The sequence below is a fragment of the Lampetra planeri genome, chromosome 48, assembly GCF_965212315.1.
Source record: "Lampetra planeri chromosome 48, kcLamPlan1.2.h2, whole genome shotgun sequence".
NCBI lineage: Eukaryota > Metazoa > Chordata > Hyperoartia > Petromyzontiformes > Petromyzontidae > Lampetra > Lampetra planeri.
This window is the reverse complement of record NC_136154.1, coordinates 3,336,942-3,351,806: the sequence shown is the minus strand read 5'-3', so window position 1 is coordinate 3,351,806 and position 14,865 is coordinate 3,336,942. Positions and strand designations below refer to the sequence as shown.

At 50.9% G+C, this 14,865-nt stretch overlaps 1 protein-coding gene across 6 annotated transcripts in view; it reads left to right on the top strand.

Annotated features, from left to right (window-relative positions):
- Positions 1 to 13,337, top strand: part of LOC144733863 (von Willebrand factor A domain-containing protein 5A-like) — a 39,403-nt gene extending 26,066 nt beyond the window's left edge. Inside the window, exons 14-21 of one of the 6 annotated variants that reach the window (XM_078615867.1) lie at positions 41 to 333; positions 1,027 to 1,080; positions 5,461 to 5,526; positions 6,544 to 6,615; positions 9,045 to 9,113; positions 9,536 to 9,795; positions 10,167 to 10,290; positions 10,760 to 13,337. In XM_078615867.1, coding sequence (XP_078471993.1) covers positions 41 to 333; positions 1,027 to 1,080; positions 5,461 to 5,526; positions 6,544 to 6,615; positions 9,045 to 9,113; positions 9,536 to 9,795; positions 10,167 to 10,290; positions 10,760 to 10,833 — 1,012 coding nt within the window. In that variant the 3' untranslated portion in view covers positions 10,834 to 13,337. The remainder of the gene's footprint in view (positions 1 to 40; positions 334 to 1,026; positions 1,081 to 5,460; positions 5,527 to 6,543; positions 6,616 to 9,044; positions 9,114 to 9,535; positions 9,796 to 10,166; positions 10,291 to 10,759) is intronic. The other 5 variants (XM_078615868.1, XM_078615869.1, XM_078615870.1 and 2 more) reach the window with 5 other exon arrangements.
- Positions 13,338 to 14,865: the final 1,528 nt, after the last annotated feature.

The following is a 14,865-nucleotide window of genomic DNA, read 5'->3' as shown; positions in this document are numbered from 1 at the left end:
GAGTGAGCCTCTGCAACCCCTACACCGTAACCTTTCCCAGTGCCACCCTGCACTGGCTCGCAGCCAAGGCGATGATCCGCCACCTCGTGTCGGGTCCCAACGCCCCCGACTCTACGCCGGCGCCTGGAGACGCGGAGCAGCAGAAGAAGAAGAATGAGGAGGAGGAGGCGGAGGCCAAGTCTCGCCGGGAGCGAGTGGTGGCGCTGAGCGTGGAGTCGGGCGTCGTGTCCCCCTACACGGCCTTCGTCGGAGTGGACACCGACTCCCGCCAGCCACTAGGGGCCGCCATGCAGGAGCGCCCCACCCCACGCCATCACTTCTTTGGTGGTTCAGGTTAGAATGCGGGGGGGCGGGGGAGTGTGGGTGGGAGGCTTTATGTGGTCGGTCTGTAGGTCGATGGTACGGTCGGTCAGCGTGTGGGTCAGTCAGTCTGTGGGTATGTCAGTTGGTCATTGTGTCTGATGGTATGTCAGTCAATCGGTGTGTTGTATGTCTCTCTGTGGATATGTCAGTCGGTCTGTCTGTGGGTCTGTGGTAGGGTCTGTGAGCCTGTGGGTCAGTCAGTCAGTGGTTATGTCCATCAGTCAGTTGTTGTTTCTGTCTGTGGGTATATGCCAGTCATTTGGAGTTTCTGTCTCTCAGCCTGACTTGATTTTTGTCATTTACTCAATTGCTGTCTCTGTCGGTCTGCCTAGTCGGTTGGATAGCTAGTCGTTTGGTCTGTTAATCAGTATTGGTCGGACGGTCTGTCAGTCAGTCAGTCTGATAGTCGGTGTGTTAGTCGGTCGGTGTTTTAGCCGGTTTGGTGTGTCAGTCAGTCGGTGTTTCAGTCGAAAATCGCGAATGAACAATGGCAACGACCCCCCCACCCCCCCCCCTCCTCCACGGTTGGCGGCACAGTCGGGGGGGGGGGGCAACGGTAGCGGGCGGCGTGGGCACGGCTTGGGGGCCGGCGTGGGCTCGGCATGGAGGGTGGCGTGGGGGGTGACGTGGGGACGCTAAGCGGCGCCGTGGTTGCCGTTTCAGGTTTCGGCGTGGTGTGTGACTCGTCGTCGTATAGTATGGACGTAGTGGACGCAGGTGGGTGCAGTTGTGCAGTTGCGGATTTGACGGCGGTGGTGGTGGTGGCGGCGGTGGTGGTGGGCACGGAACAAATCAAAAATGAAAACCGCTCATGGAGCCACACGTGCACGGTGCGCACACGCTTTGGCCCAGAGTGGTGAGGACAACGACAACGTGGTGAGGATGAGGACCGCGCAGTGAGAACGACGATGACACAGTGACGATGACGGTGTGGTGATGACGACAATGCGTTGAGGACTACGACGATTCGGTGAGAACGACATGGTGAGGATGACGCGGTGAGGACGACGACGATGCGGTGAGGCGTCACCGGCGTGGCGCTCGCTGGCACGGGATGATCGCTTGCCGGTAGCGGACAACGTCAGAGGTGTAAGAGGGAGGTGGAGCGAGGCGGAGGTCCCCCGGTACCCCCCCCCCAGTGTTCTCGCTGTGCGTTTTGCAGCACCCATGCATGGCGGGGAGTAGAGGTGTTTGCTGGATCCTCCACTGTCTGCTGCCACGAGTGCGTACACGGCTCTGATGCCACCCTGAATCCACGTTTCAGCAACTGCAAAATAGACGCAGGCACACACAGACACACAGATACACAGATACACATGCATACAGACGAACCCAACAACAACCGGCATTTACTACTAAGTAGCGGTGACGTCACCACGGCGCTTGTGCCAGGCTATGTGCACATTGAGGCCACGTGAAGTGTCGAATGCCCGCCGGCAGGAGGTCATGGGGCAGACCCAGGTGCCGCGGGTCGACTGACTGGCCGATGCACCAACTGTGCCCCCTACTGTGCCAACTTGCTGTGTTTTAGCCGCCCAGCCCTCCGCTCGTTGTTGTGAGCATCACTCTTCTGCCCTCCATTGTTGTTGGAGGGCGACTACCTTCAACTGCCTAGTAGCACTCTTCATGAGCCTCCTCCACAGAGGCCGATCTTGACACCGCTGGTACCAGTCATTGGCAAGTCCACTCAGCTGCACATCCTCCTGTACCACATCACGCCATCTCTTCTGTAGCCCGTGCCGCACCCGTTTATCCCCCTTTATCCGGTCTAACAAAAGCTGTTTAGGCATGCAGTGGCTGGGCATGCGGGCTACATGACCCAGCCAACACAGCCTTGCCTGCCGGAGGAGCTTATCAATGGGACTTTGTCCAGATCTTTCAAGGATTTTTGAGCTCCTCGCACAATCCAACCTGGTTAAACCCAGGATGGATCGTAGGCAGGCCAGACTAAATGTTTATAACCCGCGATGATGTTCCATTTGGGGGGTCCACGTTTCACAAGCATAGAGAATGGAGGGCATGACTGTAGCCGAGAAGACCTGAATCTTCGTGTGGAGCGACAGACCAGGTAGCTTCCACACAGTGTTATGCAACCAAATTTAAGATAATGCCGCTCGACTGATTCGGAGTGAGACCTCTGGTCATGAGTACACTGCCCAGGTATGGTAAACTCTTCACTCTCTCCAGAACTGCCCCATCACCAATTTGCAGTTATAGGGGTGGAGTGTCTGATGGTACAAAATATCCAGGCAGGTGCTTAGTTTTGGTGGGGCTGATGGTAAGGCCCCACCTCTTGGTGGCAAGCTCCAGGTTCAGCAGCAGCGCCTCCAACTCCTCCTCTGAGTGAGCAACAATTACCAGATCATCGGCATACAAAACATGGTTGACCAATAGGGAGCCATCCCTTGACCACACCTGGGCATCGATCGGCCTCCCATTGTATCTGTACCAGATGGATATTCCTACGGTGCAGCTATCAGAGATTTCACGAACTACGTGTTCAAAGTAGATGGTAAATAATGTGGGAGCCAGGGGACATCTCTGTCGCACCCCAAGGTGAACAGGGAATGGCTCCGACTCCCGGCCACGTAGTTTTACCTGGTCCCGCTCACCATCATGAAGGTCCTTAATGATTGTGAGCAAAGACTCAGGGACTCCGAAAGCACAAAGAACAACCCAGAGCCCCCCAGGCCTACTGATGGTATCATTGGCCTTGACCAGGTCAATAAAGCAGAGATTTAGGTCTTGTTCGAATTCCCTACACCTCTACTGTAGCAGATGAACAGAAAATATGGCATATGTGCAGGACTGCCTTTTCCTAAAAAACACATTGGGGCTCTGCAAGCCTCTCCTCAGCGTGCATGGCAAGGCGATGTTGAATAATCCTTGCCAGGACTGAGAAGTGAGATGCCCCTGTAGTTGTTACAGTGTGTGTGGTCCCCCCTGCTTAGAGATGGGGACCACTAGGGCATCCTTCCAATCCTGCAGAACCTGTCTAGTGGTGCAGACTGTTATTATGATGTCATGTAGGGCAGTGTGTGCACAAACGCCACTTGACAGATCATCTCTGCCCGGTGACTTTCCTGGTCACACGGGATGACTTCTTCTTCTTCCAATATTTGAGGCACTGCAGCCTCAGCAGGGTCATCCCCACTTTGTCCCACGATGTTTTCCTGTCTGAGGGATTTCCCCTCCCCCAGAACCTCTAATTATGGCAATATGTGTGGCGCTGCAAGTTACTTTTTTATGGAATTAAACAGCGATTTGTGATCGCGGGCCACTGAGGCAAATGCCATTTTCTCAGCAACCCGTGACCACCACCCATCCTTGCAGCGCCTCATGGCTCTCCAAACCTCGAGAAGGATCTTTACCTGGACAACCAGAGTGCCATGGCCCCCTTGTAACCCTGTCCCATGCCCGGCACTCTCGCCCTCTTATCCTGTAGGGGCTGGCACTGCACGTAGAGCGTGGTGCCATCTGTCACTGTCAGTCAGTGCTCACCGAGCCCCGCTAGGACCCGTACTGCATCCACATTCAGGTGGTGGCAGCGATGTCAATACATTGCGCGCCGTGCCTTTCCCAGGCTGGCTTCACACAGTGACATCCAACGATGTCCGTACACATGTACCCAACGCAGCCACTGCAGCTGCATGAGCCACAGTCCTAAACCTCACCTATTTCCCCTCGACATCAGGACAAGTGGTGGACAATGCCAACCCTAGCCACAAGCGATGATGAAATTCTCACTTGAAACTTTCATCAGATAGCTGAGACCAAGCCAATATGGGTTTGAAGCAGTCCTGGGTGTATACCCACCACCGGAGTGGAATAATGGCAGGCGCATCTTGCAGATGACAAGTCGATGGTCAGTGGGCAGATCAGCTCCACCGTAGGTCCTAGTGTCAAGGACATGGGCCCGCATCCGCTGTTCCGTCACTATGTAGTCCAGCAGATGTTCTTGCTTCGACCCGGCATGTATCCATGATGTTGCCGGAACTGCATGTTGGTAATTACAAGCCCATGGGCTGCACAAAAATCTAGCAGCCTCCTACCGTTGTTATTGAGCTGATCTGGCCCACGCCTTCCAATCACTCCAGACCAGGTGCCAGCATCATGACCAACTTGTTCATTAAAGTCACCTTACAAGATGACTCTATCCCAAGGGGCCACTTTAGCCAGCACCTGTGACAGGAGGTCATAGAAGGCATCTGACTCATCGGCCTTGCCTGCATCCCTGCACGGATGTTCGTCTTCGGTGGGGGCATAAGTAACCACGACCACCACTCCTCGCCTCTGGTTGATGGGAAGGTGAGCCCAAAGTAGCCTGGGGCTTACAGCGTCCTACACCTCACCGCCACGCTCCCACGCCCCCATAATTATTTTGTTCAGAAGAAGAGCAACTCCCTGTTGTTTAGTAGTCTCCTGCCCCGAGTAGAGGACTGTCCACCTCTCAGTGGCAGGAGCCAGAGCCGGTCCACCGGACCTCCTGAATGCCACAGAGATCCAAGCGGTACCGTTCCAGCTCCCGACAGAGGAGTGGCAGCCTCTCCTCCGCAGTGAGCGTTCGAACGGACAAATACACACACACAGACACACACACACAGAGACAGCTACACAGATACACACACAAATACAAATCCAACAATCCCCCGTATATCCTTCACAGACTGTCGGGGCAAGTGCTGTTAGAGAGAGCCTATGCAGGCCAATACGGCTAAGTCGACAGTGAACACCCAATACCAGTTCAGATAATCGTCACTGGTCTTGGCCATGAGCGGGAATCGAACTCGGTTGCCGGGTTCATAGCACAGTACGCGAACCATTACACTACTGCTCCCCATAGACACACACACAGACGCACACACACAGACAGCTACAAAGACAGACACACACAGATACACACACAGACACACACATACACAGACACACTCACATAGACACACACAGAGACAGACAACAGCCAGGCACGCCGTGAGATCGCATCGTCGTTCATCAAGCGTCTCTGGCACGGCACTGGCACGGATCGCTCGTGCAGTGGAAAGAGCTCGGCTGGAGGAAGGTTGAATGAGTGGTCCCCCATCTGTGTGTGTTTTACAGCTCCTAGACGTGCCATGCGGTCCATGATGCCAATGGCTTCTCCAATGATGTGTGCTCCTGTTGCAAGTGGGTACAACAATCCGATCCACTGAATGCACATTTCCATTACAGCACAAGCAGACACACACACAGATTCGCAAAGACAAATTTGCTCCCCCCCCTCGTATAGTCTTAACAGAATGTTGGGGCAAATGCTGCTAGCGAGTAGCACCTATTAAGGCTGGCACGGCACACCAGGGGGTGGGTGGCCACCACCACGTCCAGCTGACTTTGTCTTCCAAGTAATAAAGTTATAACATGGACAAAAAGACAAAGATTGCCCGTATAGTTTCACCAGACTGTTGGGGCATGTGCCGTTAGTGAGCAACACCTAAGAAGAAGCCAAACTGTGTTAACCCACCGCTCCCCACAACGGCTACAAACATCTCATCGCACGTGTTCAAGCTCTGATAATTTTAATGGCTAAATTCAAGATCCTGAGAATGTCAGTGGCTAAATTCAAGTACCTCAGCATTTCAGTGGCTGAATTAAAGTTCATGATAATTTCCCTGCCTACATTTAAGTTCCTGAGAGTTTCAGTGGCAATATTGGAGATCCTGAGAATTTCCATGACTTAAATCAAGCTCCTGACAATTTCAGTGGCTAAATTGAAGTTAATGAGAATTTAATGACAAAATTAAAGATCATGAGAATTTCAGTGGCTAAGTTCAAGTTTATGAGAATTTCAGTGGCAAAATTCAAGTTCCTGAAAATTTCATTGGCAAAATTCAAGTTCATGAGAATATCCGTGGCTAAATTCAAGCTCCTAAGAATTTCAGTGGCGAAATTCAAGATCCCGAGAATGAAATTGCCTAATTTCGAGCATCTGATAATTTCAGTGACAATTCAAGCTCCCGAGAATTTCAGGCATCGTAGTCAGGATCTTACCAATGACCTCCCTACTTACCAGGACAAGGTATTTAACAATTTCTCTTAGCCACCGTGACTCCCGGGGTCCCCTCTAGATCGGCAAGGTCACGAGTTTTATTTGGCTTGAGTGTTTTTACATTATTTTTGGGGGGTTGTTTGTTTGCATCTTTATAGAGAAGCGATCAAAGAGGAGTATGTTTGGCGGAATGTTTGCATCGTTCAAGAAGAGTCCTCCACAGCAAACAGGTTGTTTTTTTTACGTCCCAGTTGCACCCATTGATGATGTCTGCGAACATACACACAGACACATACACACACATACCCACAATATCCGCCAGTCATCACTAAGTAGTGGTAACATCTCCACGGTGCTTGTTCCAGGCTATGTGCATGTTAAGGCCATGTGAAGTGTTGAACGCCCACTGACAGGAGGTCACAGGACAGACCCAGGTGCCATGGGTTGGCTGACTGCGATGACTGGTAGATGCACTAGCTGTACCCCCTACTGTACCAACTTGCTGTATTTTAGCCACCCGGCGTTCCACTCATTGTTATGAACTTTGCTCCTCTGCCCTCCGTTGTGGCTGGAGGTTGATTGCCTCCAATTACCCAGTTGCGTCCTTTACAAGCCTCCTCCATAGCGGCCGATCCTGACACCACTGGTACCAGTCATCGGCAAGTCCACTCAGCTCCACATCCTCTGTTACCACATCAGTCCATCTCTTCTCCAACCCATGTCGTGCCCGTTTAGCCCCCTCTGTGCGGCCAAACAGAAGTTGCTTGGGCATGTGGTGGCTAGGCATGTGGACTACATGACCCAGCCAATGCAGCCTTGCCTGCCGGAGGAGCTCACTGATGGGAATGTGTCCAGATCTTTCAAGGATTTGTGATATCTTCACACAATCATGCCTGGTTAAACCCAAGATGAATTGTAGCCATGCTAGCCTGAATGTTTTTTAACCGGCGCAGATGTTCCATTAGAGGAATCCACGTTTCAGAAGCATAAAGACGGGAGGGCATGACTGTGGCTGAGAAGACTCGAAACTTCGTGCTGAGCGACAGACCAGGTAGCTTCCACACACTATTGCACAGCCGATGAAAAGATAATACCACCCGACTGATTCGGAGTGAGATCTCTGCTGTCAAACCAGAGCTGGTCATAAGCACACTGCCCAGGTATGGGAAACTCTCCACTGCTCCATCACCAATGGGGAGCTGAGCGGGTGGAGTGTTTGGTGGCACAAAATACCCAGGCAGGTGCTTAGCTTTGGTGGGGCTGATGGTAAGGCCCCAATGTGGGAGCCAGAGGACTCCCGGCCACGTAGCTTTACCCGGGCCCGCTCACCGTCATGAAGGTCGTTAGTGATTGTGAGCAGAGAGTCAGGGACTCTGAAAGCACGAAGATAAACCCAAAGCCCAGGCCTACTGATGATATAGACCTACTAATGATATCATAGACAGGTCAATAAAGCAGAGATGTAGGTCTTGTTGGAATTCCCTACACCTCTGCTGAAACCACAGGGGGCCTCCGCAAGCTTCTGCTCAGTGTGCCTTGCAAGGCGATGTTGAATAATACTTGCCAGGACCTTACCCGGCACACTGAGTGAGATGTCCTTGTAGTTGTTAGTGTCTGTGTGGTCCCCTTTCTTAAAAAGAGAGACCACCAGGGCCTCTTTCCTATCCTGCAGAACCCGTCCAGTAGTTCATACTGTTATTATGATGTCATGTAGGGCAGTCTGTGCACAAATGCCACCCTCCCTCAGCTTTTAGCTTCGGAGATAATCTCTGCCCGGTGCCTTTCCTGGTCTCAGGCTCTGGATCGCCTTTAGTACTTCCTCAACAGATGGCACCTCAGCCAGCCACTCACAGGGGGTGACTTCAAATATTTGGGGCACCGCAGCCTCCACAGGGTCATCCCCACTTTGTCCCACAATGTTTCCCATGTCGAAGGATTTCTCCTCCCCCAGGACTTCTGCAAACCTGTTCCTGGGGGTCAGAGATTGGATCACCGTTTTTTCCCCTAATGATGGTAATAGGTGTGGCGCTGCAGGTTTTTTTTGATGGAGTTAAATAGGGATTTGTGATCGCGGGCCACTAAAGCGGGCCACTGAGGCCCGCGATCACAAATCCCTATTTAACTCCATAAAAAAAAACCTGCAGCGCCACACCTATTACCATCATTAGGGGAAAAAAAAACCAGACACACACAGACAGCTACACAGATACACACACAAATAAAAAGCTAACGATCCCCCATATAGCCTTAACAGATTGTCGGGGCAAGTGCTGTTAGAGAGAGCCTATGAAGGCCGATCCGGCTAAGTCGACATAGTGAACACCCAATATCAGTTTAGATAATCGTCACTGGTTTTGGCCATGAGCAGGAATCGAAATCGGTCACCGGGTTCATAGCGCAGTACTCCAACCATTACACTACTGCTCCCCTTAGACACACACTCAGACGCACACACACAGACAGCTACAAACACAGACACACATACACGCACACATAGGCACACACAGAGACACAGACAACAGTCAGGCACGCCGTGAGGTCGCATCGTCGTCCATCGAGCGTCGCTGGCATGGCACTGGCACTTATCGCTCGTGCAGTGGAAAGAGCTGGACTGGAGGAAGGTTGAATGAGCGGTCCCCCATCTTTGTGTGTTTTACAGCTTTCAAACGTGGTTCCATGCAGTCCATGATGCCAATGGCTTCTCCAATGATGTGTGCTCCTGTTGCAAGTGGGTGCAACAATCTGATCCACTGAATGCACATTGCCATTACAGCACAAGCAAACACACACACAGATACACACACACAAACAAAACAAATATAAAGATACCCCGTGTAGCCTTAACATATTGTTGGGGCAAGTACTGTTAGCGAGCACCTATGAAGGCCGGCATTGCACATGAGGGGGTGGGTGGCCAGCACTACGCCCGGCCGCCTTTGTCTCCCTAGTAGTAATAATTTACACATTGCACCAAGTACTCATTTGAAGCAGAGTCGACCTAGGGGAGGCCCATGACCGGTTCGGATAACACTGACACACACACAGATGTGCACATGCAACACGACAAGGACGTGCACAGACACACAACGATGCGTGACAAAGTGCATGCTGCTGATGGCAATGCGTCTCCCCCTCTCCGCTTCATCTCAGGTCGATGCTGTTCAAGCTCTGCCAAGATGTCGATGCCCGAGATGATTATGAACTCACCGTGCAGGTCAGATGACCTGCACGGCCCAGGAGACGGACAAGAAGCCATGGAATGCGATTACTTTGCTCCAGAGGCTCCAGCTGAGCTGCCCTTCCTGGAGCTCGTCGACCTACAGAGGGCCCACGGGGCCTGGGAGCTGTCCGCCCAGCTGGCCTCGGTCGTCCAGTCGAGCGAGGAGGCACTGCGCAAGGAAGCTCCTGCGGTGAGAGACTCCCTTCACTACCACTGGTTCGTACTGAGTATTTCTAGTGAGACTCTCTTCACTACCACTGGCTAGTATTGAGTGTTTCTAGTGAGACTCTCTTCACTGTCACTGGCTAGTAGTGAGTGTTTCTAGTGGGAGACTCCCTTCACTGTCTCACTAGCTTGCAGTGCCTGCTTGTAGCGAGTACTTCTGGTGAGAGGATCGCTTCACTCACCCACTGGCTTGTGTGCTGCGGTGGCCAGGAGATGTTAACTCCCTATGACGAGGTGTGTGTGTGTGTGACGAGGTGTGTGTCTGTGTGACGGTGTGTGTGTGTCGAGGTGTCTTTGTGTGTGTGACGAGGAGTTTGTGTGTGTGACGAGGTGCAGGGCGTGAGCGACGAGGTGTGGGCCACGGTGGTGGCCCTGGTGTGGCTGCACGCTCTGGCCCCAGACCACCACGACGAGTGGGAGCTGCTGGCACTCAAGGCCTCGGCCTGGCTGCGTGGGCAAGGTGAGTGTGGAGAGGGTGACGAGGTGAGGGTAATGAGGTGAGGGTGACGAAATGACCTTGATAAGGTGAGGGGTGGGAGCTGTTGGGATTCAAGGCCTCGGCCTGGCTGTGTGGGTGAGTGTGGTGAGTGTGACGAGGTCAGTGACAATGTTGTTGATGGTGATGTTGCTGATGATGATGCTCATGACGACGATGTTGCTGATGATGATGTTACTGATAGCGACGATGTTGCTGATGACGATGTTGCTGATGATGACGATGTTGATGATCATGTTACTGATGGTGACAATGTTGCTGATGATGATGATGATGACGATGTTGCTGACGACGATGTTGCTGACGACGATGTTGCTGACGACGATGTTGATGATGATGAAGATGTTACCGATGACAACGATGTTGATGACGATGTTACTGATGACGACGATGTTGCTGATGATGACGATGTTGCTGATCGATGTCCTTCCAGCTGTGGACCTGACACTCTGCGTGAAAGCCGCCAATCAGCTGCTGAAGACGAACATCGATGCAGGAAAGCTGTAGCCCAGTCGGTTACCTGGCAACCATCATGAGCTTCCTGTTAACCGCTATCATGTACGTTACCATTCCCAATCTAAAACTGAAATCCTATACATTACCATCCCCATACTATAACCGCAATCCTATAAATGACCATCCCCATCATATAACCGCTCTGCTTCTACATTAACATCAGCATTCTGTTAACCGCAATCCTATACATTACCATCAACATAGTATAACCACAATCCTATACATTACTATCCCCATCCTATAACTTTCCTTATACATTAACATCAGTATCAATTTAACTCCAATGTTATTCCTTACTATTAGCATTTCAGCCTTCATCCCCTGTCACTCATGGCCCGTCACCTCTTGTGTCTTCAGGCATCGCTGCACCGCCCCTACTGTACCACCCACCACCCTACTGTACCCCGCACCGCCCCTACTGTACCCTACACCGATCCTACTGGACCCCACACTGCCCTATTGTACCGCGAACCGCCCCTACTGTACCCCACACCACCAATACTGTACCCTGCACTGCCCCTCCATGACGCTGTGCTCTGCCTCCACACCCCCCACCTGCCGCGCTCTTTTCCATCAGTTTCTCAAAACAACCCATTGCGAGTTAATCTACGCATTTTTGCCTGGAATTACGTCTCCCCCTAAAGTTTTGTTGGCGATGGTGAAGTCAATAGACGATTTGCTGTCAACAGTAGCAGCAGCAACAGCAATTTCGTTTCCTTATTTGGGGGGGGGAAATTTAAATTTTGCATGACCTTCCTGCAAAAACAGAGGTCAGACTTGGTGAGGCTTCCGTGGGTTAACAATTGTTATAAGAAATCATGGGCTTGCGGGGTTGGTGGGAGGGGTTAGTTGTATCCAAAAATATTTCTGGGCAAGACCGGAAGGTTGATGCATATTGAGATGCGAAGCCAATGTCAGAGATTATACCATGAGTGGTGGATTCAATTCAAGTGGCCGGGATGTCTGGCCCCTGTAATTATCTGTGATGAAGCTCATGAACTATTAAACATTTTTTTTTTATTTTACCAGGTGTAAGGTCCCATTGAGCTGTGTATCTCTTTTTTAGAAGCCCTAACCTGGCTATCACAACGAAGTTGGCTTATCATCGCCTCGACATTTATAGCAGCAGCCAACTACTCTAAATGCATGATGTTGATTGTAAATGTGGAGGAAAAAAACCGGACGACCTGGAGAAAAAAAAGCCACGCGACCACAGAGAGAGAGAGAGAGACACGCAAACTCCAAATATACAGCAGGTGTCAGGGTCTGGATCGAACCCACGAGCCACTGCATTTCACGCGAGGTGGTTAACATCTCCGAGCCATCGTGGCGCCCCTAATAATTGCCGCATTGGAGACACTCCAGAACCATAGGTGTCGAAAGATCCTGGGTTTGAAGTGGGCAAAATCACCCAAGGCTTTAAAAGCAAATTGATCGACAATTCATGCTAAATTAAGCAAGACGCTATGGACTGCTTTGCATAATAATCCTCCGTCTCTCCACGTAAAAAAAAAAAGTTTCTCATACTACCTACCTACCATCCGCACGGCGTTCTGGACGTGGGTGATTTCAGCAGCATTGGTTCAGCAGAAGCAAAACTCTGGACTGGGGTTTGCCATTAGGAGTCTCAGCAGCAGCAGTCAGGCTCTGCCTGAACCAATGCTGGCAAATTGTCCAGATGTTTATAGACAAGGAACTCTCTCTATACTCTATGGGGGTCTTAGTTTAAAACATAATTATGCCTTATTTTGAGCTGTGCAGGATTATGGTTTTGAGTTTCTATACAAAGAACACTTTCGCAATTTCTCACTGCACATTTTGTAGTTCACACAGCGTCATGAGCTGTACCATGATGGCCGAGGCAAAGCTTTACGTTCGGTAACGCAATCTGCCTCGGTGTGTGTTTACAATGACAAGTGTCATGTTCATAGTGGCCGTGTTATGGACACACTGAAGCGATTAATGCCGAGGTCCTAAGTTCAAGACCCGGGTCTGGGTGTCTCAGGAGGTTCATAGTGGCCGTGTCCATAGACACTGAAGCCATCAATTTCGAGTGCCTAAGTTCAACACCCGCGTCTAGGTTTCTCAGGAGGTTCATAGTGGCCGTGTCCATAGACACTGACGCCATTAATGCGAGAGTCTGAGTTCAATACCTGGGTCTGGATGTCTCAGGTTTCGTAATGAGCCGTGTCAGGGACACTGAGCCAGCACTGCTGGGATCCTGGGTTCAAGCCCTGGAACTGGGATGCATCCCACTGCCTTCATGTCCACAATGGCCTATGTTAAAAACTGTCTAATAATACTCCGCGATAGTATTGCGCATTGAGGTGAAATATACTCCAGTGTCTGGGAATGGATTTAAGCATGCGGCTTTACTTTTTACTGTTCGGTGTGGTAAATAGGTGTCTTTGGTTGGTTTGCAGAGTTTACCATGGTTATTGTTGTTGAATGTCGACGCTTTTAAGCTTCAGGAAAATAAAATGCAGTCGATTAAACTTCTCAAAGTGTGTGCGTTGCGTGAGTTTGCAGAGTGTGTGTGTAAGAAGCGTGTGTATGCATGCGGAGTGTGGGTGTGCAGTGTATGTGTGTAAGAAGCGTGTGTATGCTCTCAATACTCCAGCACTGTCAATACTCCCAATATTCCAGCACTCCTCAATCCTCTCAAGACCCCAGCACTCTCAATACTCAGTGCTGGAGGAGGAGGCTGTCACGTGGCTCTGTGGCTACGTCGGTCTGAAGGTCCACTCGCATTTTAACATGGACACACTACATATGTGTTTATTTAACAATGTTCTCTCCCCTTGTATCTGGTTGCTCTGTGTAAAAGTCATATGTAAAAAAAAACATTCGCCAAGTACACCAGAATCTCGATTATCCGCGCGAATGACGGAGAGGACGGCCGCGGATAATTGAAAATCATGGATAATCAAAAAATAACCATTTTCTCCAGATCTCTATGCCAACAACCACTAATATTATGTTTGAGTTAAGAAAATGTAGTTTATGACCAAAACAAAAACTTGCAGTAAAGAATCGACTGATCAATGATTTGCGTGCTCAGTGATAACACTTTCCTGATTCCGCCCAGCACAAGACTCGGCAAATTAAGTGGACAGCAGAGCCACACCAATCAACATCAAACTCCGCCCCACTGTTGTAAAGATATGCAACTACTGTTCCGTAGTGGCGATTGCATCGATTTACGGATTAATCGGATCAATATATGTGTTCGGTTTAAGCACCGTGATTGGTAATCAACGTTTCCAAGAATAATGTAAAATGTTTTTAGATTATTAATTTGAGTTATTCAATGTCAAAATCTCAGGTGTGAGGTTAATCCGCAAATCGGATAAACCGCACACGTGGGATAATCGAGAGTATACTCTATGGGAACCTCATTTTCCAGTAAAAATATGATAATTGGTTTTTTACCCTTCTATCTGGCAACAAGAGAGTATACTATCAATAAAACTGCTAGTTCATGCGGCCAACATAAGACCCAAGTAAACCCGCAAGCATTTTAAAGGGCCGGCAACATTCCTTAACCTTGCCCCAAATATGCCTGCACACCTGATGGAGCTAGTTGTAATTACTGGAGAAACTTCGTACTCGAATTGTAAATGTTGTGGATTTGTTCTCCAACACACCAGTGTGCTGTACTAGTGTAACAAAGGACTCCTTCACACGATGTCGCTCTCCGTGTCCTTTATTGGGTTCTTCCTCGCACCCGCTGGTCCTCACTCAGACCCTCGCGTCTCTGTGTCCGTGCGCCCCGTGCACGCTCCGTGTGGCTCTCGCCACGCCGTCACCGTCGCCCCTCCGTGTGCTCCCTCTCTCTGCGATCCCGCACGCTCCTGTTGGGGCCGCTGGTCCCCGAAGTCCCTCCCTGCTCCGTGCCTATGGCAGGGGCTCCGCCGTGCGCCGACCCCTCGCTGCTCTGCGAGCAGCTGCTGCCGTCGCTGGGCTCATCGCCCGACGGCTCCCCTCCCTGGTCCGTCCCTCCGCGAGCTCGTGTGAGAGGCA